Source organism: Sebastes fasciatus, chromosome 12, assembly GCF_043250625.1.
Source record: "Sebastes fasciatus isolate fSebFas1 chromosome 12, fSebFas1.pri, whole genome shotgun sequence".
Taxonomy (NCBI): Eukaryota; Metazoa; Chordata; class Actinopteri; order Perciformes; family Sebastidae; genus Sebastes; species Sebastes fasciatus.
In genome coordinates this window covers 33,705,869-33,732,348 of record NC_133806.1, presented here as the reverse complement: position 1 = coordinate 33,732,348, position 26,480 = coordinate 33,705,869, and the positions used below count along the sequence as shown (strand labels likewise).

The window sequence follows — 26,480 nt, the reverse complement described above, 5'->3', positions numbered from 1 at the left end:
AGAGATCATTATATATCTGCATTTGCTTAGTTGAACTGTCAAGGAGTCATCACTTTATTTATGTTGACGAAACTGAGTTATATTCATTAAAGAAAGTTGATTTAATATTTAAAAAAATAATAATTTAAAGGGATAGTTAATTTTGGTGAAAATATTCTAAATATAGCGTACACTTAAGCAGATAGGATTTTTTTTAGGTGGGCCTTTCTTTTAGGTGGCTAAAATACGTTTTTCTGCCGTCCCTGTCCACAGCTTTGTATTGCTTTGGGTAAGTACCTCATATAACACCAGCTTTAGATAAAAGTAGGTGGGGCTTCAAGGAAAAAAGGTTGGGAACCACTGGATTAGACAGCTAAGGAGCATGCTTGTTCTTGGTACAGTGCCACTCATTTGACTGAATTTCACCAGCAATGGCGAACAAAATACAGCTGCAGATTAAAGCTCAATAACAGGAATCAACAAATGACTTCAACCAGATCCACATCAACACTACAAAAGGAATGTGACTACGGAAACAATGCTTTCAAAGCAGAGTCTGTACTACATTGTAGATTGATGGTTTTTATCGCCATCTATTCCTCTAAACTGCTGGCAGGCTGTATGAAGCCTTTATTCTCAGCTGACTGAACCCCTAGTCGTCTGAAAGCCATAGGACAGTTAAACACTTTCCAGCTGCAGTACTGCAGTCTGGTCTCCAATTTAAAATGCATGCTTGACCTTCTGTGAGTATCCTTGATTAAATCATGTACAACAAGCACCAAGCTGCTGCTAAACAGTCAGGCAAAACTTTAAATAAAAGGTTGCTTTTAACACCAGATACACAGCTTCCTAAATTAAGCTGTGCAAATCTTCAGGAGTGTAGGAGACAGAGACATTCTGGGAGTGCTCTGAGCACAAACAGTTCACAAAGTTCTATGATATTCTTAGATATGAGCTTAGTGTGCTAGGTGATCCCGTCTTATCTTGGTTTGGCTCCTTTCAGGTATTCAGTCAGCTATACATGTGATGAAAGGTTGTGCACACACACACACACACACACACACACAGGCTTTTACTGGGGATATCTTTTGCAGGTTTATGGTGTCATGACAAAGCACACAGTATGAGCTCTGTGCATGCGTGTTTGTGCATAATGTCATGATAAGTGTCGCTGTGACTGACAGGTATGGATGTGTATGCATCTCTAGATCCCTAGATTGTGAGTGTATGTGTGTGGACGTAACTTATTGTAATCAGAGGGATAGCAACTTCATTCAGTCAATACAAACAAGTCACTTTTAAAAATGTCACATGTGTACGAATATTACTCGCTCAGTTTAAGACTGGAGGAATAATTTAAGAGTGAAAACCATTGTGCTCTGTCCTATTTTGGAGTTTGGACTTTAACTATGTTAAAAATAGACAATGCTTTGCGGTATTATCTATTTATAAACTACTGTAAAGTTCTATTGGGAATCAACAGGATGGATGACTCAGAGCATTACTGTCTTAGCAAAGTAGGAAAGGTTTGTAGGGACAGAAACATCTACTAAACTGATTACATATGATTAATAGATAATGTTTGGTAATATAAGTAAAGTTCAATTTAAGTGGGTACATGGTTTCAATAATGTGACTTTCCTTATGAATGTATGCAGCATCTGGATTTGTCTTCTTCAAGGATAGAGTGAATGAAAGCATGGTATGGTCAAATCGTGTGTGCTTAATGTGCTTACTGAATATCTAAATGCAAATGGTTGTATTCTCCATATTGATGTGATCCTACAGGCCCAGATTTTGTGGGAGCCCTTTTATTGATTTCTGCCATCAAATGAATAGAATTGATATTTTTATTCATACTACGTTGTCTAGAAGGTATGCACCCATGTTTTAGGTCCCACCCTATAGCTAATAAAAGTGCCCACTTCCACTGTATTCTGTAGTGCACTCAGTATTATGCTTTCATGCATTGGTAAAAAAAAACACCTGACTGACTACAGGAGCAAAAACTCAATTTTGCACTGAACATAAAATATATACCAAAAACAGAACTCATACCCAGATTACAAAACAGGTTACTTGTCAGTGCCTTCCAAAATGTCCCATATGTTCCAAAGGTAACTTATAGGGGGCCTACAACACCTAAGGGTAAATGGTAAATGGTAAATGGACTTGGACTTATATAGCGCTTTTCTAGTCTTCCGACCACTCAAAGCGCTTTACACTACATGTCAGTATTCACCCATTCACACACACATTCATACACTGATGGCAGAGGCTACTAAGGTGCCAACTTTGCCCATCAGGATTTAATCTAAATACTCATTCACACACCGATGGCTATGCCTCCGGGAGCAATTTGGGGTTAAGTGTCTTGCTCAAGGACACATCGACATGTGACCCGGAGCAGCCGGGGATCGAACCACCGACCTTCCGATTGGTGGACAACCTGCTCTACCCTCTGAGCCACAGCCGCCCTTTGGTAAGGTCTAGTTAAGTTTAGGCAACTAAAGAAATGAGTTGAAGTTACGTAAAGATTGCAGTCAGGTTTAAAGTTAGCGAAATATCACCATATTGCCACATATTTCAACTAGGGTTGTTAATCGATTCAAATATTGAACCGCGATTAATCGCATGATTGTACAGAGTTAATCGTAATTAATCGCAAATTAATCATAAATTTTTTATCTGTTCAAAATGTACCTTAAAGGGAGATCTGTTAAGTATTTAATACTCTTATCAACATGGGAGTGGGCAAATATGCTACTGTATGCAAATGTATGTATATATTTATTATTGTAAATCAATTAACAACATTAACAACACCAAACAATGACAGATATTGTCCAGAAACCCTCACAGGTACTGCATTTAGCATAAAACAATATGCTGAAATCATAACCTGACAAACTGCAGCCCAACAGGCAACAACAGCTGTTAGTGTGTCAGTGTGCTGACTTGACTATGACTTACCCAAAACGGCATGTGATTATCATAAAGTGGGCATGTCTGTAAAGGGGAGACTCGTGGGTACCCATAGAACCCATTTACATTCACATATCTGGAGGTCAGAGGTCAAGGGACCCCTTTGAAAATGGACATGACAGTTTTTCTTCGCCAAAATTTAGCACAAATTTGGAGCGTCATTTAACCTCCTTCCCGACAAGCTAGTATGACATGTTTGGCACCAATGGATTCATTAGTTTTTCTTTTTCATAGCTTTAAATCTGAGCCCGCTACAACCTTCGAAAGATAGATTGTGTTAAATTAGTGGCGTTAAAATGCGTTAATGCATTATTATTGTGTTAACTTTGACAGCCCTAATTTAAATAAGTAAAATATATGACATGTTATCATAGCTTAATCACACTGGGACATTGTTCTTTGTAAAACAAAATGCCTTATTATTACAAATCTTTATACAGCAATAACTTTTTCACTGGTATCCAGGGATTGCGATGCAAACTGCACAGGTCTCAATGTAATCTATGCAGAGCATAAACTCAACACATCTTACATTTACTGTCAAAAGTGTCTTATTGATCTCTATTATGTAGAAGTGTCAATCCAGTGACCTCTTGGGTGATAATATGAAGACATTAATATGGAAGACAGATCTGTGTGGTATAAATTATGCCTGGGGGCATAATTGATTGGACACATATGGACACGGTGTGGAAGAACCATTATAGAATTTTTTTTATTCACCGTTTGGGAAATAACCTGAACCCAATTTCAAATGGCAATTTATAGATGCAAGTTCCACAGACACTAGATAACACCGGCGCAGAGGCAATTACCTCAAAAATTCCTCTGAGCTTCTCACAGAAGGTCAAGAGAAATAACAAGGATCGGTGGCAGACCAAACCCGGAGAGGAACCTCAAAGACCCTAAAGGATTCTGGAGACTCATGGAGCCCCTGAAGACTTCTTTGATTAATTAAAGGCCAAGCATGCTTTAAATGAACTGACACCTTGTCAGCACCTTAAGACCAAACTCAGGGGTTGATGTGAACACTTCTGAACTGTTGGGGTGAATTTTTGCTGCATTACATGCTCCAGATGGGTCCATTTCCTTATCAAATCACACAGTCTGCTTGTCAGTGTGGCTACAAAATGAGTTTCAAATTCACTCTCAGCAGAGAAGCTTAAAGCTTCATATCCTATGTAATCAGATTACAACCTTACTATATTAGTTTGCTACATGTTCACATATTAAAACTAAGCCATCCACAATCATATAAAACAATAAGAACTTTGTTTTAGAAGCATCTCTTACTCCCACATGAAGTTATCCTTTCCCTCCCTCCTCTCTCTATCTCTCCCTCCATCAAATTTTCACTCACTCCAACCTCAAATTTCCTCCACTATCATCTCCTCCCTCTTCTCACCCAAATGCACCACATTCTCTCTCTTCTTCCTCTCTGCTACCCTTTTTACCTCCCATTTTGCTTTCCTGGCTCTGTCATCTTTTCCCTCTCTCTTCCCTCTCGTGCTTTTTTACCATCTTCTTTTTCTTTCTGTTGTTCCGTTCTCTCTCTCTCTCCCTATCTCTGCCTTTCTCTCTCTTTGGTCCCTCTGTCTTCATTCCCCAGGGGGTATTATCTCAGTCGGAGGCAAATCTGCCCAATTATAAACCTCATCTCCTCTCTCTCTCTCTCTCTCTCTTACACACACATATCGGGCGCTACGGCATCCACCGCCCCCCCACACATGCACATCTCCTCTGTCTCACACATACACAGAAGCACAAATACATTCACACAAGCAAAAAAAAACATCTCCCTATTTTGCTCTTCTTCGCTGTCTATTTCATTTCCTCCCAACACACACACACACACACACACACACACACACACACACACACACACACACACACACACACACACATTCCCCTCCTCTCTCTGTCGCACCTTAAAAAGCCAATTATACACGCTTCCTCCCTTCTCCCCTTCTCTCCTCCCCTTCTCTCCTCCTCTGCCTCTCCCTTCTTTCTTGCCATCGCCACACTGATCTGGAGTGAACCACAACCAAAAGAAGGGAGAGAGACAGAGGAGAGGAGAGGAGGAGATAGAAGAGGAGCCCAAAATAGAGGATAGGGGAGAAGGGGAAAATGGGAACAGAGGGAAGGAAGGAAGGAAGGAAGGAAGGAAGGAGAGGAGATGATGGGGCAAGCTGTGAGCTGAGTAGATTGGAAAAGTGGAAGGAGAGGAGGAGAAGGAGGGACAAGACGAGGAGAACAAGTTAATACAGCAAAGAGGAGAGGAGAGGAGAGGAGAGGAGAGGAGAGGAGAGGAGAGGAGAGGAGAGGAGAGGAGAGGAGAGGAGAGGAGAGGGAGATAGCGTTAATTGCCCAGCCAGTATTAGTGCTGGGTTGACAGTTTCTTGTTGAGAGGGGAGCTGATTGGACGATAATGATGCTGACTACTGAACTGCCGCACTGCTGACCCAATGGAAATAGAAGGAGAGGAAGGGTTGATAGTGGTGGTGGTGGTGGTTTTGGGGAGGCAAGGGGGTGCAGAGGAAAAGATGGATAGACAGAATGAGACACAAAATGAGGAGTGAAAGAGAGACTAAATGAACACAGACCTAAATAGAAATCTGAGTTAAGTATTATTGGGTTTCATTGCTGCTGAGAGTTGCAATTACAGCATTGAACTGTGAGTCCTGAAACATTTACATACACACAGAGAGAGAGAGAGAGAGAGAGAGAGAGAGAGAGAGAGAGAGAGAGAGAGAGAGAGAGAGAGAGAGAGAGAGAGGCAGCAGTGTTTGTAAATGTTTTCTTGTAAGCATCTTTAATTTACTGCATTTATTCTCTAATGCTAGATTTAGGCTGCATCCGTACATGCCTACGCTTTTTGCCTCACTATTCCTTCCTTCTAATTAAAGTCCTAATCCCGAACTAGCTCTTGGTTGATTAAATGAGCCTAAAATGACCAAACTTCTGAAATATGTCCTCACTCCAAAAGGACACACACCATGAATTTGACTCTTCCCTCTGGAATCGTTTGCAATTGACAGGAAATTCTAATATTATTGAGTTTCACCACAGCTGAAGGACAGAAAACATTGCCTATGCCTCATGCGCACGCGCACACACACACACACACACACACACACACACACACACACGCACACGCACGCACGCACACGCACACACACACACACACACACACAGAGCCAAGGTTGTTGACCAGAATAAGCATTATGCTGCAGCAGGACGGCAGGCTGGGGAAAACAAGATGTCAACGAGTAACATGACAATAACTAATGCTAGCAGGTACATGATGTCCACACGCTGCTGCAGTAAGGGTCAGTGACAGACGGGCCTCTAGGACTCTGTTAACTCACTTACTAATAATAGTACTCGTGTAAGAGACAGTACAAAACAAGAGAAGTAGGTTTTCATCCTCTCTTCAAGCATACTGTATGTAGACATACTGTACCTTGTTGATATAGCGGTTCCAGGTCCAAGACGGTGTCTCCATTGAGATTACACAGCAAGGCGACTGCATTCTGGACCGTCCCACTGGTGACATTACTACTGTTAGCCTACAGAGAGTAAGAGGACGAGATCGGATGACTAGGTTACAGGTCAGTTAACAACATTGCTATGTAGAATTTTTTCACATCTACTATCTAACATAAAACTAAATGTGAAGACTTAAAGGGATAGTTTGGGTGTAACTGGGTGTAATCGGAGCCTTTCTTTTAGGTGGATAAAATATGTTTTGCTGCTGCCCCCATCCACGGCACTATATTACTTTGCCCCCATAACCTGGGGGAGCACCAACCGTCATAGGTTATACACTGACTACAGATAAGTACCTCATACAACCCCAATTCAAAATACCTGAACTATCCCTTTAAGATAGATCATGTCAATAGAAGAAAGGTAGTACCTTCCTAAGGTCTCAACTGATCAAGGCTTGGATATTGAAATGGTCCCAACATAGAAGTATTTAGGTATCATAATCGATCAGAAATTGTCTAACAAATCACACATTGAAAACCTGGTTTCCAAACTGAAAATTAAATTGGGGATCTTTTTTAGAAACAAATCCTGTTTCTCCCTCCAGGCAAGGAAACATTTGATTTCAGCAACTTTTTTTTTACCTTTATTGGATTATGGTGATCTGCTCTATATGAATACACCTGACCAGTGCCTAAAGAAGCTGGATACTGGTTAACATTGTGCTTTACGTTTTATTACTGGCTGGTTCCTTCGTATCTGTGTACATACATGTGCACAAACCGCAATCAATTTAGCCTGCTCTCTCACAATGTTCTACAGATGTTGGTCCCAAAAGGTTAGAAAGGAGCTAGGCTAAAAAGCTTTTAAATATGCTGCTCCTTCTTCCTGGAATAATGGACAGAAGGACCTGAAATAGTCAGAGCTGATTACTACTGTACGGGGGAATTTAAGTCCATTTTAAAGGATGAAGAAAGTGGCACTATAGGTCAATGTGATTGCTCCTGATTTTCTCACTGAATTGTTGTAAAATTGACCTGTTTGTGTGTTATAGCACATTGTTTGCATACAATCTGAATGTCATGCTCGTTCACTCGTGGCGTGTGACTGTTGTATTTGTCTGCTTGTGTTGTTTGTTTTTATTGTTGTAACAGTGTCTGTGCTGAGATTTTAATCTCAATGAGTTTTTTACCTGGTTAAATAAAGGATATATAGTGAACGTCAACACATGGTGAGCACAATTTATCGTTGAAGCATTTCATCACGCAAGCACAATACTGCAACCCAGACATCCAAAAGCCTGCCTTTAAGGACACATCTGTGAAACTGTTGGCACCACATGTCACGCAAGGTCAATAATAACTAGTGTGGGCCACACAACACAGAAGCCAACCAGCAAGAGAAAAAAACACATCTTGTTTGTGCACGCATATGATTAGATTTATCAGCATTTTGTCATAGAAATTGTATATTTTGTCCTGAAAAATTGCTGGTTTACCAGCTCAGTAGGTCCCAGTTTACTGGATGCAGGCCAATAGCATGTCTTCTTGTTACTGCTGAATATCAGTGAAGCTACTGTCTAAAATACTGAGTAGCTGCCTTTCCCATGTTTTATGGACTGCATGCCAATATTGTCACCTAAAATAAGCTAATTTAAAATGTTGTTGTAATTACGGGTCAATTTTGTACTTTTTAAGATAATTGACATATATTTACTGTCAGTCATATTGCTACATGGGAGACACATAGAATAGTTTTATCTGAGATGAATCATATGTTCTGCCTACTGTGAAAATTGTTACTGGGGCACAATGTTGAGCAAAGGATGAAATGAATTCTGTCTATCAGAGGATGGTGTAGTTGTGACCTTTGATAATGAATTGGTTTTGAAGAGAACAAGAAGCAAGGCTGTAGTCTCCACTTTCCTCTAACTCCGTCTCCTCCTCGGCTTTTTCTCCCTTTACTGTCTTCTTCTTCTCTTCCTCCTCCTTATAAAACCATGTCTCCTTCCTCCTGCAGTAAATCACTTCTCCTTCTCTCTCCTGCCCTCATTTCACTATTTGATCCTCTCGGAGATACACCGGCTCTGCCTGCGGGGTCTGTGCGCATCAGTGTGATCTGTGTACGGGCCGATAAGCCTGGCTGGTACTCATCATGTGCAGTAGCCTGAGGCTGAAGACAATGACATCAATTCACACCTAGGACAACCTAACAACAAATGACAGAGATAATTTATTTTGATCTTTATGGACTAATGAGCCGTGAAAGGACTATCGTGTACATCACTGAAAGCATAAACCTGACAAAGAGCAACGAGGAATGGGAAACCAAAGTGAATTTTAGCTTGCTGACTCACTGTCCTGCACCTTAACTCAGACAGCACAGTGTATCTACAGAATGTGCAGTAGAAGTGAGGCAGGATTTGTAAAAGTGTTTGACTGCAACCCACTCTGATCAGTCCTCTGCCTCCTCAGGCACAACAACCGACCACTTAAAGACACACGGTCCAGTCGGCCTCCTGACGTCCTTTCATGTCTGAAGCAGAACTACTTCATCATCTAGACAAATACAATTAGGTGAGTTTTCTCCACGACAAGTGTGATCACCAGTGGCAGGCGTAATCAATCCAGATCACAGAGTTTCAGGCAGCATAAATCAATCCAAACATGAGCGATACAGACGGCACTAATGGATCCCGACGTGACCGGTTCAGACAGGAGTAAACAATCAGGAGAGGAGTTAATCAGGCTGTTGGATAACGGTGTTTAACATTCTGCATCGGCTAGTCGAGGCTGAACAGGCAGCCATGCGGAACGCTGATTATTTAGTGAGTGTGTGAGTGTGTGTGTGTGTGTGTGTGGGCATAAATTGTTTGCTGTGTTTTGGTTTGCTGAGAACAGATTGTGCTGTTTGTGTGTTCATTAGATTGTGTGTATGCAAAAAGGGTCAGGTGAAATAAATTGTTTACTGGAAACGTTGTTATGCTTCGCTGATAACAGACAAGTGCTGTGTGTGTGTGTGTGTGTGAGTGCGTGTGTGTGTTTGTGTGTGATCTTAATAGTGGAGTCCATATTCTCACTCTATTAACCCTTCCTCCTCTCAATGGCTGACCTGCCAGTCAATTACACCAGCCCTCTAATAGGTCAACACCACTCAGACTCATTTACATAACTACATGTACTAGAAGGTTTAGAGACGAAAGAGAAGGAAGGAGACAGAACACAACAGAGCTGTAAGATTGTAAGACTATTTAACCGATTGATTGATTGATTGAGTCATTGACTGAGTGAATGACCAAGTAGTTTCCTGATAGTCTGAATAAAAATTGATTAATTGATTAAGTGTGGTTGGTCTCTTACCATGATGAGTTGAAAGACCGTTGGTAGGATCCTACTGTGTTTGATCAACCTGAAACAGAAAGAAAAAAAACCAACATATTGGAGCAGAGGTAGAAAGAAGAAGAAATGTATTTAATTTAAAGGCAATTCACCGCACTGCTCACACACACACACACACACTGAGCTGTTTCATCTTCATTAAGGTTGGAGTTCCGCTACAACGGCTCCTGTCTGGTACCGGTGGAATTGGGGAGAGAAGAGAGACGAAAAGAGGAGACGCGATGAGAGCAGATGAAGTGAGAGGAGGTGAGAGGGAAGGACATGGAGAGAGGAGATGGGAGTTAAGGAGAGGACGAGGGGAGAGAGGATTACTTTTGAAGAGGAGAAAGGAAGGAGAGAAGATTTGGGCAGAGAATGGAGGGAGGTCAGAGGAGTGAAAACAAAAGAGTGATGTGGAGAAATCCACATTGAAAAATACTAGAAGAAAAGCTGTGAGAGGGAGAGAGAGATGGATGTCTATATTAGCGATGACATTCTGTCTACTTATTGATTAAGGTGCTTTGATTTGCAACCAATTACTTTGTGGTTGGAGTTTCAACACATGTGCACACACACTTTGTGTGTGTAAGAAAGCATTCAGGCCGTAATGGGAACAAAGCCAGCTGAAGTCAGACCGGTGTTAATATGCTGAAGGTAACAAAGGCCGACCACTGACTTAAAAACCTGTCTTCATTAGAACTATGATTTATAGCTTGTCTGGCAGGCATCAGACCACTTATGGAAACCTTTCTGTAGACTTTTCAGCAGCAAACATTGAGGACTGAACTTTAGATAATGTGATTTGAACCATCAGCAGGGAGGTCGTCTTCATTTGATAAAAGTTAGATGTTCCGGTAGAAATGCATCAGATCAGCAAAAGAGACTAACAAATTGCCATCGAGTCCTCATAACATTTTACATTCCCTTTGTACTTCTCAAATGTTTGTCTTCTACTGATCAGTTTCCTACTTTATGTTCTTTATGTGTGCAAAGATGTAACCTACTTTTTACACAGAAATCAATACAAAGTTAATTTGATCTTTTATCTTAATGTGTGCTGAGATGATATTCCACACACCATTACACCGACTTCTGAGCAAAACCATCAGCATCTGAAAACAGAAACTGCGATTAAGTGGACCAAGCAGTAGTTCCAGGCTTTAAGGGGTCATGTACTAAATATTTTCATGCAACCAACCTGCTTCAACATTAGAACTGTTACATTAAAGATAGGGTCGACGATGTTGGAAAGCTAGCATCATTTGAAAGTAGCATCGCCTCAGGAGCTCCGTCCAATTTCTGTATACTCTTCCATGTATGTTATCTTGAATTCATGCCTTATTCTTGAGTTAGGCCATAACTGAGTTGCTGCCGTCAGCACACCACTGATCTACTGATCTAACAGTATTCAAACGCATTAAAAAAGACGTTTCTTTATAGTTGAACCGTCCTCATCCATACTGAGAACACTCGCTGTCTGTAAGAGCAGTTTACTTGTAGAAACATGGGGTTGAGTACACTGATTATATCTCTGTAGTAGCTGTTTTTTTTTACCTACAATGATAACTGAATCCAGAGATCAATGATGCACTTTATATTTAGATCTATACCCTATGTTAGGCCTTGTATGAAGGGGTAAATGAAATGTGTGTGTGTGTGTGTGTGTGTGTGTGTAAGAGTGTGTGTTGGTAGATGTGATGGATGGCCTTCCATTAGGAAGGTGACAGGCTGAGAGATGAGAGGACAGGGCCAGGCCAGCACGACATGATAAACTGGACCACCTTTAAACGACCAGCCATACATCAATAGACACAGCGCACAACAGCAGACAACGAACAACCCAGAGCACAACAGGCCGCCTATAATATAACAAACACAGATGAGTCAACCCTTATCGCATTAGTCATACATCACCGGCATTAGCTTTATAACAGATAAAAACTCACATTATGGACAACCACTAAGATAGATTAACCTCTGCTCTACTAGTCATATCATTCTGCTGTCAGCTACACGTGGAGCTCTAAAGCGGAGTCTTAGATGATATTGAAAGGGCAGAGTGGACCTTGTTATTTCAAGTGAAAAGAGAAAAAACACCACAGATAAAGTCAGGAGGTTATAGCTTAGCATTTGGAAGTTTTAGTCAGTGTAAATTTCTTCCCTGGAGGATGGTCCAATTATTCACCAATGACACACCTTAATGAGTTTCTGTATCATCTAAAGAATATTTTTAAAATATAGTTTTCATTCATCCGTTAGAGCAGAGAGCGGCCAAGTTAAACAGGTTGTTACGTGCAATTACAGACTTTTAGCGTGTGAAAACGTCCACCTTGGTGTCGTTAATGATTCCACTTTTCTCTGGCTTAGAGAGGCTTCCAAATGACGATAGCAATTTGATGATGTAATGGTTTTGCTAGGTTGAGTCTATGTCAAACTAATGATAAAAGAAAAGAAAAACACAAACGCAAGAATTATGAGTTGTTCAAGAGAGAGATTCTTCTACCTTCACAAAACAATTTCCAACCCAGTTAATCTAAGAGAAGGTACTACCCGACACACACAGACACACGGCACGTATGAGGACATTAAAACATACTTTGGCAGACACACACACACACACATGTAACCACACAGCATAAGGTTCTTTGGCTAAAGGTCATAGTAAATGTAGTTGTTTGAAGGTGTGTCTGGGCTGTGATAGTGCAGAGAGAAACAGCAGGCTGCCTTCCCAACGTTAATGTCCCCAATTTACTATCTAATTACCGCTCGGCTGGCTTCATAGCCACACTTATCTAACCAAGACCCAGGCAATTTAATTTCTGATTGTATAACCGCAGTGATGGAGGGAGAGCTGTGGAGAGAGGGCACTGAGAAAGAGAGAAATGTGGACTAATGTTAATAAATTAGAGATGGTGAGAGAAAGAGATTGAGGAAGATGGAGGAAAAAAATGTAAAATATTGTTAATAATGTCAGAGGAAAAAGTGTGGGAGAAAAACAGAGATGTAGAGAGAAGAGTGCTGACACCAATTTGAAAAGTTCACGTCACTCTACTTGTGTCAAGGAAGGAAGGGGATGAGGAGAGGTGGAGGAAGAGGAGGATGGAGACGAGATGGGGTAATATTACTGATAAGAGAAGTGGGGGCGTATTCAGCTATGAGGGTGAACTTTGAACTCTGGGAGGGACGGCTGGAGATGTAGGGAGAGTGGGATATTAGTGATAAGAGGTTTGTTGAGTTAGTATTGCTGAAGTGGATAAAATAAGTGGATGGAAGTGGGGACAGAGATGAGGAAAGAACAAAACAGAGAATGTTTTTGGCATCATTGGGCAAAAAATCCCATAATAACCTTTTAGCATATTGTAATTCAAGTGTTCCGAGAGAAAACTAGACTTCTGCTCCTCCTCATGGCTGCTTTCAGGCTTTAGAAAATCTAGCCCTTACGGAAGTCTTTGACCAATCACAGGTCATTTCAGAGAGAGAGAGCGTTCCTATTGGCTGTGCTCCAGCTGGTGGGCGGTGCTTGGTATTTCTTCAACTGATCTCAACATGGCTGAGGGTCACAAACTTTCTCATTTTACAGCTAAACAGTACACTACAAGATGATTCTGAGAACATCTGAGGAGAGAAATAGGCATTACAGTAACAGAATATTGATTCATATTTGAACAGCGCTGCCTAGTTTGACCGTTTCATTGGCGTTTGCGAGTGATTGACAGCTGCTCAGAGACACCAGACTCCGGATCAGCTCTGATTGGTTGTTTTCCTCCGGTATGTGAAATCTTGCAGATGTCGTTAGGAGCACCGGGAGAACACCAGAGGACACATGATTTTTTTCAGATTACCTGTCTCATGCACTACTGTCAGCTAGGGATGTCACAACAACCGATCTTCGGTACCAAGTCAATGCCAAAATTCTAAAAACGAGACGGTACTCGTTTTCTACAGTACGGAAGGTACCGGCGATGCCTGCAGGGTCCGAAATCGGCTGCTTCTGTCCGCTGCTCACACAACAGCACCATGCAGCGGCGAGATCCAGAGATGCAGAGATCCTTTATGTTCGAGAAGAGGATTCACTCGTGGGGAAAAAACGGAACTGAACAAACTGAATCTTTTGTTGCTTATTGCTAAATCTCTGAAAAGTGGTGTTTTTTTATTATTATTGAACTCTGGACTCTGTATTTCCGGTGAATGTTATTGGGACTTGCATTTGATTATCTTACACTTAACTCCCCAGATCCACTTAGTTTGAACCAATCCAACAGCATCCAATCAGGTTTCAGGAGAAAACCATGAAGAACTAACGTTCTGTTACTGAGCACCAGTTGGATCCAGTTACTCTGCTGTTAAAATCACCATACATTTGATGAAGAGCGCATATGGCCTGTTTAGGACTCCAGATCTGAGTTGGAACTTGTAAAACAATGACTTGGTTCCACCTCTGGTAGCCTATAGCCAGTGAAATGTCACCATGTCAGTGAATTTAAACTACTGTTTGCAATCTGAGGATAGATATAGACACATGTACACATTACATGGGATGTAATACCATGGTATGGAATTTGGTATCGAGAATTGTGGAAATTCACTGGTATTGGCATCGACTAGTAGATTTCTGGTACCGTGACATCCCTAGCTGGTAGGAAATAGTGACCGTTTTATAAAAATAACTTTTTTTAATCATATTTGCTCCATTTCTACCCACTGCTGCTTTAACAATCATGGTTGTTGTAAATTAATACTTAGTATATAAAGATGAAATATATAACTATGGATGAAACCGCACCCTTTTTCCTCCTACTTGTACTCGCCTTCTCAAGGTGATGCATGTCGACTCATGCTACCCCAACCGGTGACACTTCACCTTTTCTACACTCATCTCCCACCTTTTGTCAACATTTTCTCTCCTTCCCAATGTCACCTTTCCCCCCCTGTCTCAATCTCCCTGTCTATCTCTTTCCTACTTCCTCCTTATATCCTTCCATCTGCCCCTCCATACACTTCTTGACTTCCCCCTTCTCTCTCTCTCCTCTTTTTTCACCCTCATCTTCTGTCTCTGTCAACAGCTGAAAAAAGAAGACAGATGACCGGAGAATCAAGACTTACTGACAGCTGCTGTCAGAACGCATCCATCAAACACACATGGGCACGCACAAGTGAGCGCACGCATGTTTTCACACACGTATACACACAAGTACACACACACACACACACACACACACACACACACACACACAGGTGAGTCATCTCATGGTTAGACTAGGGATCAGCAGATTCTCTGTGCAACCAAACCAGACAAACACATCATTACCTCTTTTTATTTTGGCTGTTTGTATGTTTTTAAATTCCTGAATAGCGATTTACTTCCACATTATGCAGTAGTGAATTTTACTTTAACGCCAGCAATAATTTTGTCTTAGTGTCGTATATATTTAAAGAGCATGCAGTAAACTTCTTAACAAAGCTCTTCAGGAGTAGCTGGAGTGCAATGATACATCAGCACAATATGTCAAGTCTTTACACATCTTAGCTGATACAGCACCTTATGCCTGCCACTAAACTGATTACTAATGTAGAAAACACTGGCTTTAAGAAGGGTGAAAAAGATCACTGCTAATAGAAGGTGTGTGTGTGTTTGTGCATTTAACCATGTGTGTATATGTACAGTATGTGTGTGCGTGGTTGTGAATAAAAAACAGTTAGTAGTGACTCACGGTGCTGAACTGGGAATGAGTGGCCTTGGCATTAAAACATTACACATAAAGCACCTAAAATGTGGCTGTGTGGATGTGTGTGTATGTGTGTGTGCGTGTGTGTGTGTGTGTGTGTGTGTGTGTGTGTGTGTGTGTGTGTGTGTGTGTGTGTGTGCGTGTGTGTGTGTGTGTGTGTGTGTGTGTGTGTGTGTGTGTGAGCCTGCTAGGGCTGCAAATCCCTGCAATACTAACAAAGCTTGGTTTGGGATAGAAAGGCAGAATAGTCAAAAGTATCTCCAGTTAGCAAATGTACTGTGCACATAAAATATAAGTTACTAAAAGAAAGAAATAATGTATGTTAAGAGGTGGATCCATGTGTAGAAGGACAGGCTGACCAGCATCTATAGAGCAGATAGGACTACTTCAATGGATGTGTAATACACAGTTTTCTCTACCATCTAGGTTACTTTATAATATTAATAATTAGGGATGTCAAAGTTAACACAACGCAATTTCGTTTTAACTCCCACTAATTTCTTTAACACATTAACGCAATCGGACGTGGTCGGCTTATTATTAACACGGTGTGTTTCCGTGTAACGTATCGGCGGACGCCTCTCTCATTCAGCAGCCTTGTTATGTCTGTATAACGTTACACTACGTTGTCTCTCATCCCATCATCTGTTTGTTCTTTCTCACCGCGGACGACCAGCAGCTCCCGCACACACATCCACACACATGCCGCTCTGCTCTCAGAAGTAGGCGGGGTCACACGTCATCAATGCGTCATCAGCTAAACTGCCCATGTGTTATACCCTGTGGTTTTAATGCTCAGACTGATCGGAATCCTTAAAAATATTCTAGACCGGATCATGATCCGGATCGCCACCAAAATCTAATGGATTGTTCAATGGGCCACACCCCAACCCTCCAAAAACTTTCATTCAAATCCATCACGAACTTTTGGAGTAATCCTGCTAACGGACAGACAGACAGACAGACAGACAGACAGACAGACAGACAGACAGACAGACAGACAAACAAACCAACGCAAGTGAAAACATAACCTCCTTCCTAGGCCTTCGTCCTTGGCGGAGGTAACTAGAAAACCTAAAGAATCCATCGGTACCAACCATGTCATACTAGGTTGTCGCAAAGGAGGTTAAATAAAGAAATTAAAGAAATTTAGGGAATAGGAAATGTGTGATTAATCGTGATTAAATATATTAATGGATTGACAGCCCTACTAATAATACTTGGGATGGTGCTGTAAGATACAGAACGGTCACATTTTGGTATTTCGATGCCTCAACAGTGTTTTGTTGTCTCTGTGTGTGATCGAAGTGTGTGACTAATTGAGTGCCCGTTGTGTTCAGTACCTGCAGATCTGCGTGCTGTGTTCAGTCATCGATACCAGCAGTTTGAGAGCGTAGAGTGGGATAGGCTCTGCTGCTCGAAGAAGAGACTCATACCTAGACACAAACATGCACGAGTACAACATTTGGCTTTCATAGTGTTAATAATTAATGTACTGTTCTGATCATTAGTAACAGAGTGTAAACTGGAACAGATCTGGAGGAGAGGGGGAGGGGAGAACTACAGTTATAATAGGAGACGGAGAGAAAAGGAAATGTGGGAAGAGGAGCAGAGGAGAGAATTTGAGAGGCAAAGGAGGGGAGGAAGAGGAGAGATGTGAGTGTGAGGAAGAGAAATGGGGGTGGAAATAAAGGTGAACAAGAGGAAACACACGAGGCAACCATGAGAGAGAAGAACATTTTAAAAAGGGAGATAAAAATAATAATGGTATAGGAGGAGACGGTATAGATCCACAAGGAGCGAATGAAGGAAAGTGAGAAAAACACACCACGAATGTCAACGTCTATTTTATCATGATGTGTGAACTTCTGCAAACTGCATTTGTCGGTCTCTGCTCTCCACAGATTGTACGCTCATTTGATGCCAACACTCATAAAGACAGATGCTTGTCAGGTAGCTGTATCTAGCAAAGTACTAGGATGTAAACCCACAGAAGCAGGACGCAAGACATAAAATACTATATATAAATATTTACCACATGACTAGTATCCAAAACAAGACTGTCGCCTGGTAAGAGCCCCCCCGTAGAACGAGCATCATATAATATATGATGGTTGGATATCCCTGTTTTCATTTCAATAGATCAGGGCCTTAATTCCTGTAAAGCTCAGCTCTCACCTGCTGCCACTGACCTAAAGGTTTAAATGATTTCTGACCTGGCAGCCACTGTTCTCCAGTTGTTTTGGCCTAAATATTGTGACTATGTACAGCTAGTATCTAACAAACATGAGGCAATTGCTTAACTCAAGGTCAAGGTTGGACTTCATGGAACATTGTCTAAGTTGTCAAAGGGGGGTTTAACAGAAATGTTGCTTTAATATTGAGAAACACATTTGATAACAATACCACTGGTATAAAACAGATGGTAGGGATCATGTTGACAATGGTCTCATTCACACTAATTGTCTTTAAGTATCACAATCAATATGGTTTTGTTGTACTGATGTTAAAAATGCTACTCATAGAACCTATAACCCCTTTCTGTTCCTAAGACACTAAATATAAAAAGGAGGAAACCAGAGACACTGTAAACCAAGAGTCCAACCAACCTTGGAAGCAGAGATTCAGTGATGAGATCTAAGATTTGATTAGAGGAGCTTCCATCATCTCTTCCTTCTGCTGTCCTTCCTCCTTCCTCTCTTCTCTCTTTCTTTTCCTCTGTCTCCTCATCTTCCTCAGCTCCATCACTCTCCCGGAGCAGCAGGACAAGACTGAGTTCAGACAGCACCCTCAAGACAAACACAGACCACTCCACTGGAGCGCACAGAGAAAGAGAGTATTAATATAGAATACAAGAAGTGTTTAAATACTGTATGTGTGTGTAGTCACTAGTAGCTGTTGGCTACTTCTTGGCTTGTTTTCTTCATTGTCTTGGGTTTGATTATAAATTATGTCCGTGACATTTGACAACTGCGTGACACCATATGAACATTACTTTACTTGTTGATTTAGAGGCAACTTGTGCCAAAATGTGAGATTCAACTTTAGGATGCCACTGGAGAACTAATCTCTATAAAGCGATTCTGCATTCACATGTAGAATCAGGAGACAACGGGACAAGATTTTGGCATTAGAAGCGCTCTGGTTTCGCCTTGTAGCCCGAGTAGTATTGACCAATCACGTTGGAGCAGGCTTTGGTTGAAAGCAGGTAAACAGTCCGTGTGGAGAGCAAAAGAGGCAGAACGCATTGGCTGAAATGCAACCTGGGAACCCACCAGCTATCGTCTGACGATGATGTAGCTTTTTATTGAGTTCAAATCAGATTATAAACTGGCTACTTGTGAAACAATCCGGTTTTATACATCTCTCAAATCCGGCTCCAGTCTCGCATCTCAAGTTGCTAATCGGACTGTAAACAATGAGTAGCGCACAGAAAAGGAAGTCTTGGCCCAGATATCCGCTGGCTACACCGGAACCCCAGGAATATAACCCCCCCAGAGACTTATCCGTCATCGGACCGATAGCCGATGGGTTCCAGGATTGCTGGAGCTCAAGACTGAGGGAACAAGATATTCAGTGGCATGTTTTGACCAGTTTAGTGTGAGAACATGAATGCAATTATTTCCTTCTACGGCTATTAAACATCACATAAATAACCAAATAAACTCATACATGCCATGCCAAACAAGTAACATCAGTAAGACAGTATATTAAACAACATTACAGTATGTAGCACAAATACATATATACTAGAATATACTCACAAAAACAGAGGTGGACTCATAGCAGTACTCAAGATTACAAGCTCTTTTAAAACATCATAGTGTGAAATGATAACAAGTAACAAAGAAACACTGTACGGCCACACAAAACAAGGACGTCATTTTACCCTGAGAAACTGGCGGTTGCATGGTATGCACCGCCACCATTCAGCTTAGCCATGCCCCTATCTTTCTAAACCTTCTTTCCCATTTGCCATTTCCTCTGTTCCTTTTCCTCCCTCCTCCCTCTGTCTGACATTTGCTTCTATTTCCACATCTCTTCTCTCATTCTCTCTTCCCTCTGTCACAAATGACCCTCCATCTCTCTTACCATTTCTGCTGAAAGCCAGCGTTGTCAAGGGAGGCAGGACGGCATCCACAACCTTCAACAGACAAAAATAGACATAAGAAAACCTTAAACATGTCACACTGCTTTGGTCCTTGACCAGGATACTTTGTTAGATTACCTACTCTAGTAAAGCAATGCTAGAATCTGGCACAATTACAATCTGGTGTTATATAAATTCATCTGCAGATCATTTCTCAGTGCCATGGACGTGAAACAACTCAGGTCAAACAGGCTGATATTCTGGAGCAGTAGAAAATTAACTTGTAAAAAATATACCAGCAAAACCACAGCCAATGTGCTGAGGGATTTTATATGTAAATGTTCATATTCAATCTCACTGCTGGACATAAACAGTATAAATATTAACAATAGTTCAGTTTAGTCCCATGTTCTCTCATCCGAGGGGGGGAATAAAGTATATCAATAAAAGCAATTTCCGCCTTTCCTCTGAAAAACTACTTAATATACAGCAAATCTGAAGACAGGATATATTTTTAGATTAAACTGAATAGAAGACACTGTGCTTTATTATTTCAGTGGGCATCAGCCACACAGACCACTCTCACAGAGGATCAAATTACTATGGAAATGCACTGTTGAATGATCTCTTTGATCAAACGCACGCACGCACGCACGCACGCACGCACGCACGCACGCACGCACACACACACACACACACACACACACACACACACACACACACACACACACACACACACACACACACACACACACACACACACACACACACACACACACACACACACACACACACACACACACACACACACAAATGTACTTCCGCAACTGTCAGAGTTCTTATTTAGGCATGAATCTGTAATGCATGAATTTGCATGATTACTAATATTACCATAGAAACAACACTAATGCTGAGTGAGTGTGTGTGAGGTCATTACATTGAAAGCCAGAGCGAGGAAACTACAAAGGATGTTGTCCACCACTTAATGGTGTGTGTATTAATATCACCACCATCAAAAGACTGGATAGTGTGTGTGTGTGTGTGTGTGTGTGTGTGCATGTGTGTGTGTGTGTGTGTGTAGAAAGGCTTGGTGCAGCTTCTCTGAACTGTGAACTATGAGGCGCCACCTCCCCTCAGTCTGAAATCCTTTCTTGTCCTCATTTTCTGTCTGTGCTCTCTTACCTAGTGATTCCTCTGCCTAGAGAGTTTTTCACCACAGTTGTAACTCTAGATGGATTTCCTTCAATTTGCTTTGCAGCAAATACAAAAATAGTAATATGCTATTTCATCTGTATTCTCACAGGACTAGAAAAGATGAAATGTTGTACACTATTTATTTTTCACCATTTGCAAATCACAGGCAACAGCTGGTCTTCTACTTGTGTTTCTTCTGGTAAACAAACCTCATGTGTACATTGTTGATTAGGCAGCACACAAAACTACTTTTCTTTTTCCAAAAATACCTGCTGTGCAGAAGCTACTGTATATCATTAATTCAACAATAGGCTATTGTTAGCATGTAGCTCGTGGGTACAGACAGTAGTCTATAAAGATGCTCAACATATCTAGGCCTTACTAGAAGACTGAATGGTTGTTGCTGCTGCCAACCCAGTCGGAAAGAGGATGGTGGTTTTCTCTATTTGCCAAGGCAACAAATTCAGGTATTTTGAAATCAATGTTGTTCATGGAGTCAATTATTTATTACATATTATAGATATTGTTCAATAGTGATACAAGTGCAACCACCAAACAACTTTTCCTGTAACTAACTAATTGTTACTCAGTGTCTGTTGACGTTGTGTATTGTAACAAGACTATGTGTCAATCTTTTAGACAAAACGGTTTTATTCCTCTATGTTATAAATGCTGTAAATAAAAGTTTAACACACACTTTTCTCAGAATTTCAAAATACGCTAACATAGCCCAAAAAGTAATGAACCAACCTTCATGAATGAATGCACATTTAGTGCAATAACATCATGCTCAATGACTGAAGTCTATTTTTAAATTGTGTTTGTTTATAGCTGTTAGTTCAGATTTTTAAAAGGTAAACTATAATGTGTTTTTAACACAGTTAAATCACACATTAAACCAAGTGCGACACTTAGTAAATTCCTCCCCATCACTGCTTGGTTTAAATGGGTAAAGCTTACATAGCTGAAATGTTTAATTTGTTAGGATGACTAAAGAACTAATTTAACGTTTTGACATAGAGTGAAAGTGGCTTGTGTAAAAAAAGAAAAACAAAGATGGTTGCGGAGGCAAAACTTACTACAAACTTAACTTTGTAATAAGGATTCAGAGACATAAACTAACTCAAACATGACTGTGTGTCCTTGTCCAGCGGGCAATAAAAGTTAATCTGAGCTGGCTGGTGGTAATTAAAGTGTCTTCCTGTGTTATTGACTATCAGTAGCAGCAAACCTCCTCTTTGCTCCTTTCCTCTATTCCTCATCTCTTTTCTTTTCTCTCCCTCCAGCCTGTCTGCTTCCTGCTGCTCTCCACTTCCATACGTCAATAGTCATTAAACACAATCTCATCGTCCTATCCTCACGCACGCACACACATACACACACAAAAACACACACACACACACACACACACACACACACACACACACACACACACACACACACACAGATCTGATGAGACTCTGTCGGTTCAATAGTTGATTAGTGTCTTGCCTAATAGTGCACAAGTTGACCCTCTGTGGTCTGACCACTAATAGACAGGTTTAGTAGACTGGAAGACACACACTGAATATAAAACCAGGGGCAAAAACAGATGAAATGGATGACAATGACAATTGAGAAAGCCCTCACTTGTTCTCTGCAAGCTTTCTATCACAGCAAAGCTCCTTCTCAATGAGAAAACAGTAAAAAATGGATAGTAGAAATCTGACAGTTGAAGTATGACAGAACACCAGGATAATGGCAGGTCGTCTCCAAAGTCACATCCTATATGTCTTTACTAAACTCTCTGCAGACAGTCAGTTAGTCAGTCAGTCAGTGCTGTATCAGGTAGACAGACAGGAAGCTGGTTGCACATTTGCTTGCATACTTACAGCCCTGTGATGTGGAGTGATGAGAGCATGGTGCTGACTCAGGACTTCCACAATGGACAGAGATGTCCGAATCAACTCCTCACATACTGCTGCACCTAAAGGAGAATCAAATATCATTCAGCCGGTGCTACTGAATCACCTCCTCAATAAAAGGGGAGGATGACCAGTAACTGAGCTCCCTGTAAAGATGGCTGGGTGTATTCCATTTGTGGTTGATATTATTGCCTTTGAGCAAGGCACTGCACTCCGCACCTTGCCTTGTGCACAAGCATTAAAATGCAATACCAACTTAAAGGTGAAATTTGGTCTGGAAAGGCAAGATTTATTTAGATACCTACGAAAACGGGACTATCTTATGAAAGAGGTGAAAACTGATCCTAAATAGATTTGAATGGTATCATTAAAATTATAGTGGATTCATATCACCAGGGCAGATCTCGGGTCATCTCAGCCTTCTATAAAGCCTTAGGGAAGAATAGAGGAAGCTCAACACTATACACAAAAAACAAATGGGAATCAGAGCTAAATATAGACATTTCAGACAATGAATGAGAGTATTAGAGTGTACCACTACTAGTTCATGAGTATGGAGAGAGTTTGGATGGAAGAATCTTACTAGGTTCTTCATAACACCGCAAATCGAAAGCAGACAGCTAAATACCCAGCAGCCATGTTGGAGGCCAACCATACCCATGTTTTCTGGAGCTGCACTAAACTAAAGCCTTTCTGGAATAATGTAAATGTGACTATTAATGACATTATGGGATATGCTATTCCAAACAATTGTGCTGTGATGTAGCTAGGGAACATTGAGGAGGTTGTACGTGGAGTGGATAGGTATGTGGCAAAAATTCTGCTTATAGCCAGCAAAACTATAACAAGAAACTGGTATAAAGCGGAACCTCCGGGGAAAGATCACTGGTTTGAGATTGTCTGTGATATCTTTACAATGAAAAAACTGACGTACCAACTAAAAATTAAAAGCAATATCTTCGACAAGACCTGCGAAAAATTGATCATTTACATGAAACTTGAAACATGATGTATGTGTGGTTGGAGAATATATACATGTTTAACTGCCCCTGACAACTGTTGTTGTTAAGTGTTGTATTGTTTGTTGAATTCTGTATGGAATTCTGTATGGATGCTCATGATGATCATCCCAGAGCTGAAAATGCAAAATAAATATCAAAGTTTAAAAAATAAAAATAAAATGCAATACCACATCTGTCTCTCCAAGGTTATAAGTATCTTTCACATATTAATATTTTTTTTCTTATCATCAAAAGATGACTTGTGAGTTTAAGTGCAGCCTTCACAACAAACCTTTATATAATAATAAATATGGATTTTTACAATATGATGTGGTTTTTCAACTACAGAATGCTTCATTCATTACTTTTAGTTTTATTTAAACAGGTAGGTAACAAGCAAAATGAAAACTTATAAAAACTTCTGGTAAAATGATGTATAGACGAAAAACACAATCCAAAAAACACATGAAAAGTTACTGCAGAGTAAAGTTTGTTCAAAGAAATAAAATATTGTAGATTCTTATTCAACATGCGTGAACATTTGAGTAATTGAGAAAGTAACTCACCCAAAGCACTGGTCAGATTTGTTTCATTGGACTCTATAGAGCTGATGCAGTTCTGTGAGAAACAGAGAAGGTAGAAATACATCGACTAAATACTACAGCAATACTGTTTTAGTGCACTGTAAATAGTCATTTTTCTTTAGACATGTACTGAAAACTATGTGCTGTTGTGGTATTGGTTCACAGATTTCTCACTGCCTAAATATTAAAAGACTGCAATGGATATCAGTACTGCTTTTTATTAAATCTCAATTGTCTTAGAAAATGCTGGAATATCACAGTACTGCATATTTTAACATGTTAAATAAATTGAAATTCAAAATGTCAGTGAATCCAAGTTTTAACTGTGTTATTTTCTTTGCCTTTAGTTTGTCAAACAATCACTCAGCTAAAGAGACAAATTATATTATTTAAACATAACACTGTACTACCAAACACTTACCAGCAGCAATCCAGTTTGAGTTAGAAACTCTTCAGTTACAATTTGACATCTAAAGACCTGTGAGAGAGGACAGAGAGTCAGTCACACAGACAAACAGGGCGACGGGACAACTAAGAGAAAAGGGAGGGTGAAGAGACACATCATATTTTTCTTGGAGGCTTTTTACACTCAAACCCAAATGATGTGTCACAGCACCTCCTGTAGCCAGTAGGGCTGTGTATTGGCAAGAATCTGGCGATATGGTAGGTATCAATACATTGCTGTAAGCAAAGCCATATATTGCATTTTTTAAATTTAATTTTGGGAAAACTGTCATAGTATAAAGAACACACCAGAAATAAACCATTTTAGAATAGGTAAAAAAATAAAGTGGGCATATCTGTAAAGGGGAGACTCGTGGGTACCCATAGAACCCATTTACATTCACATATCTGGAGGTCAGAGGTCAAGGGACCCCTTTGAAAATGGCCATGCCAGTTTTTCCTCTCCAAAATTTAGCTCAACTTGTGAGCGTTATTTAGCCTCCTTCCTGACAAGCTAGTATGACATGGTTGGTACCGACGGATTCATTAGGTTTTAATAGTTCCATACAATGCCACTCTAGCTTTAAAACTGAGCCCGCTACAATCTCCGAAAGATAGATAGCGTCCGGGCCCGGTTAATTAAAAATCAATACAGTGTTTGGTTTTCATTACATAATATCGTGATACTCATGTGTATATTTTCTTACACTCAGATGTATCTATCTGGCCATAACCAAACGTGGTACATCATAACTATACACTGTATTTGGTAGCAGACCCACACACCCAGCCCGCAACGACAGTTATAACAACATACGGATGATTAAATAATTGACTTTTTGAGGCAAAATTAGCAATACTGTGCCAGTCTGAGGACAGGTACTGGTAATTTATGAGAGAATCTATGTGGATAACCTTCCAGGCAATGATGTTAGAACATTCAAATCAAACACTGAAGAAAACTCCTTTAGGTCCAAGTTACCTGTGATGAAAGAAGTTCCAACACTATAGACATTGTAGGCAAAGTGTGTTTAAGCTGTCTGCTCTGAGCTGTAGATGGGTGTCTTCTCCCGATCACACCTCGTAATGCACATAAGACATCCTCTTGAGAGAGGAGACAAGACGCAAGAGGAGATGAGAAGGGATGAGAGTAGAGGGCTAATGAGGACTTACTGCAAAAATAACATATTTTATACTGTTAAAATGTATCACAAAGAGAAGAGCATAGTTATAGTTAACCACACAATATTTTGTTTATCAAAGAAATGTTGAGTAAGAGCAAGCACACTCATGCAGAGGGTTTTTGTGTGTGTGTGCATGTGTGCGTGTGTGTGTTTGTATCTGTCTGTACCCAGTATCAGTGTTGCAGTGCTGCTCAGATATGCAATCAGTAAATCCAGACACTGAGACAGGTATCCTGATTGGCCGGGGTTCTCTCTGAGGGGAGTGGCTTTGCGCAGGTCTCTCTCCAGGTGCATCACAAGTCTAGACAGAAAGAGACACACATGCATTACATGTCACAAAATGTATGGAGCATTACTGATACACTCATATGTCAAGGATGCATGATTTTTTTTCTTCACCCTGACGTCTTTTAGGGTTTCATCGTATTCTACTGCTCCACTCATTGTGAGTTGCTCAGAAGTATTGCCTTAATGACTAACGTAAAAATGATGATGAATTGATGAAGACACACTAACAATATGA

General features: G+C 40.6%; 1 protein-coding gene across 4 annotated transcripts in view; it reads right to left on the bottom strand.

Annotated features, from left to right (window-relative positions):
- The window catches only part of ulk4 (unc-51 like kinase 4), a 109,415-nt gene that overhangs the window by 31,601 nt on the left and 51,334 nt on the right, over positions 1-26,480 (bottom strand). For all 4 annotated transcript variants that reach the window (XM_074654824.1, XM_074654822.1, XM_074654825.1 and 1 more), the window contains 10 exons: positions 26,125-26,258; positions 25,756-25,877; positions 24,751-24,807; positions 24,312-24,363; positions 22,712-22,806; positions 19,649-19,700; positions 18,166-18,370; positions 16,900-16,992; positions 9,813-9,861; positions 6,428-6,533 (listed from right to left, as the gene is read on the bottom strand). In XM_074654824.1, coding sequence (XP_074510925.1) covers positions 6,428-6,533; positions 9,813-9,861; positions 16,900-16,992; positions 18,166-18,370; positions 19,649-19,700; positions 22,712-22,806; positions 24,312-24,363; positions 24,751-24,807; positions 25,756-25,877; positions 26,125-26,258 — 965 coding nt within the window. The remainder of the gene's footprint in view (positions 1-6,427; positions 6,534-9,812; positions 9,862-16,899; positions 16,993-18,165; positions 18,371-19,648; positions 19,701-22,711; positions 22,807-24,311; positions 24,364-24,750; positions 24,808-25,755; positions 25,878-26,124; positions 26,259-26,480) is intronic.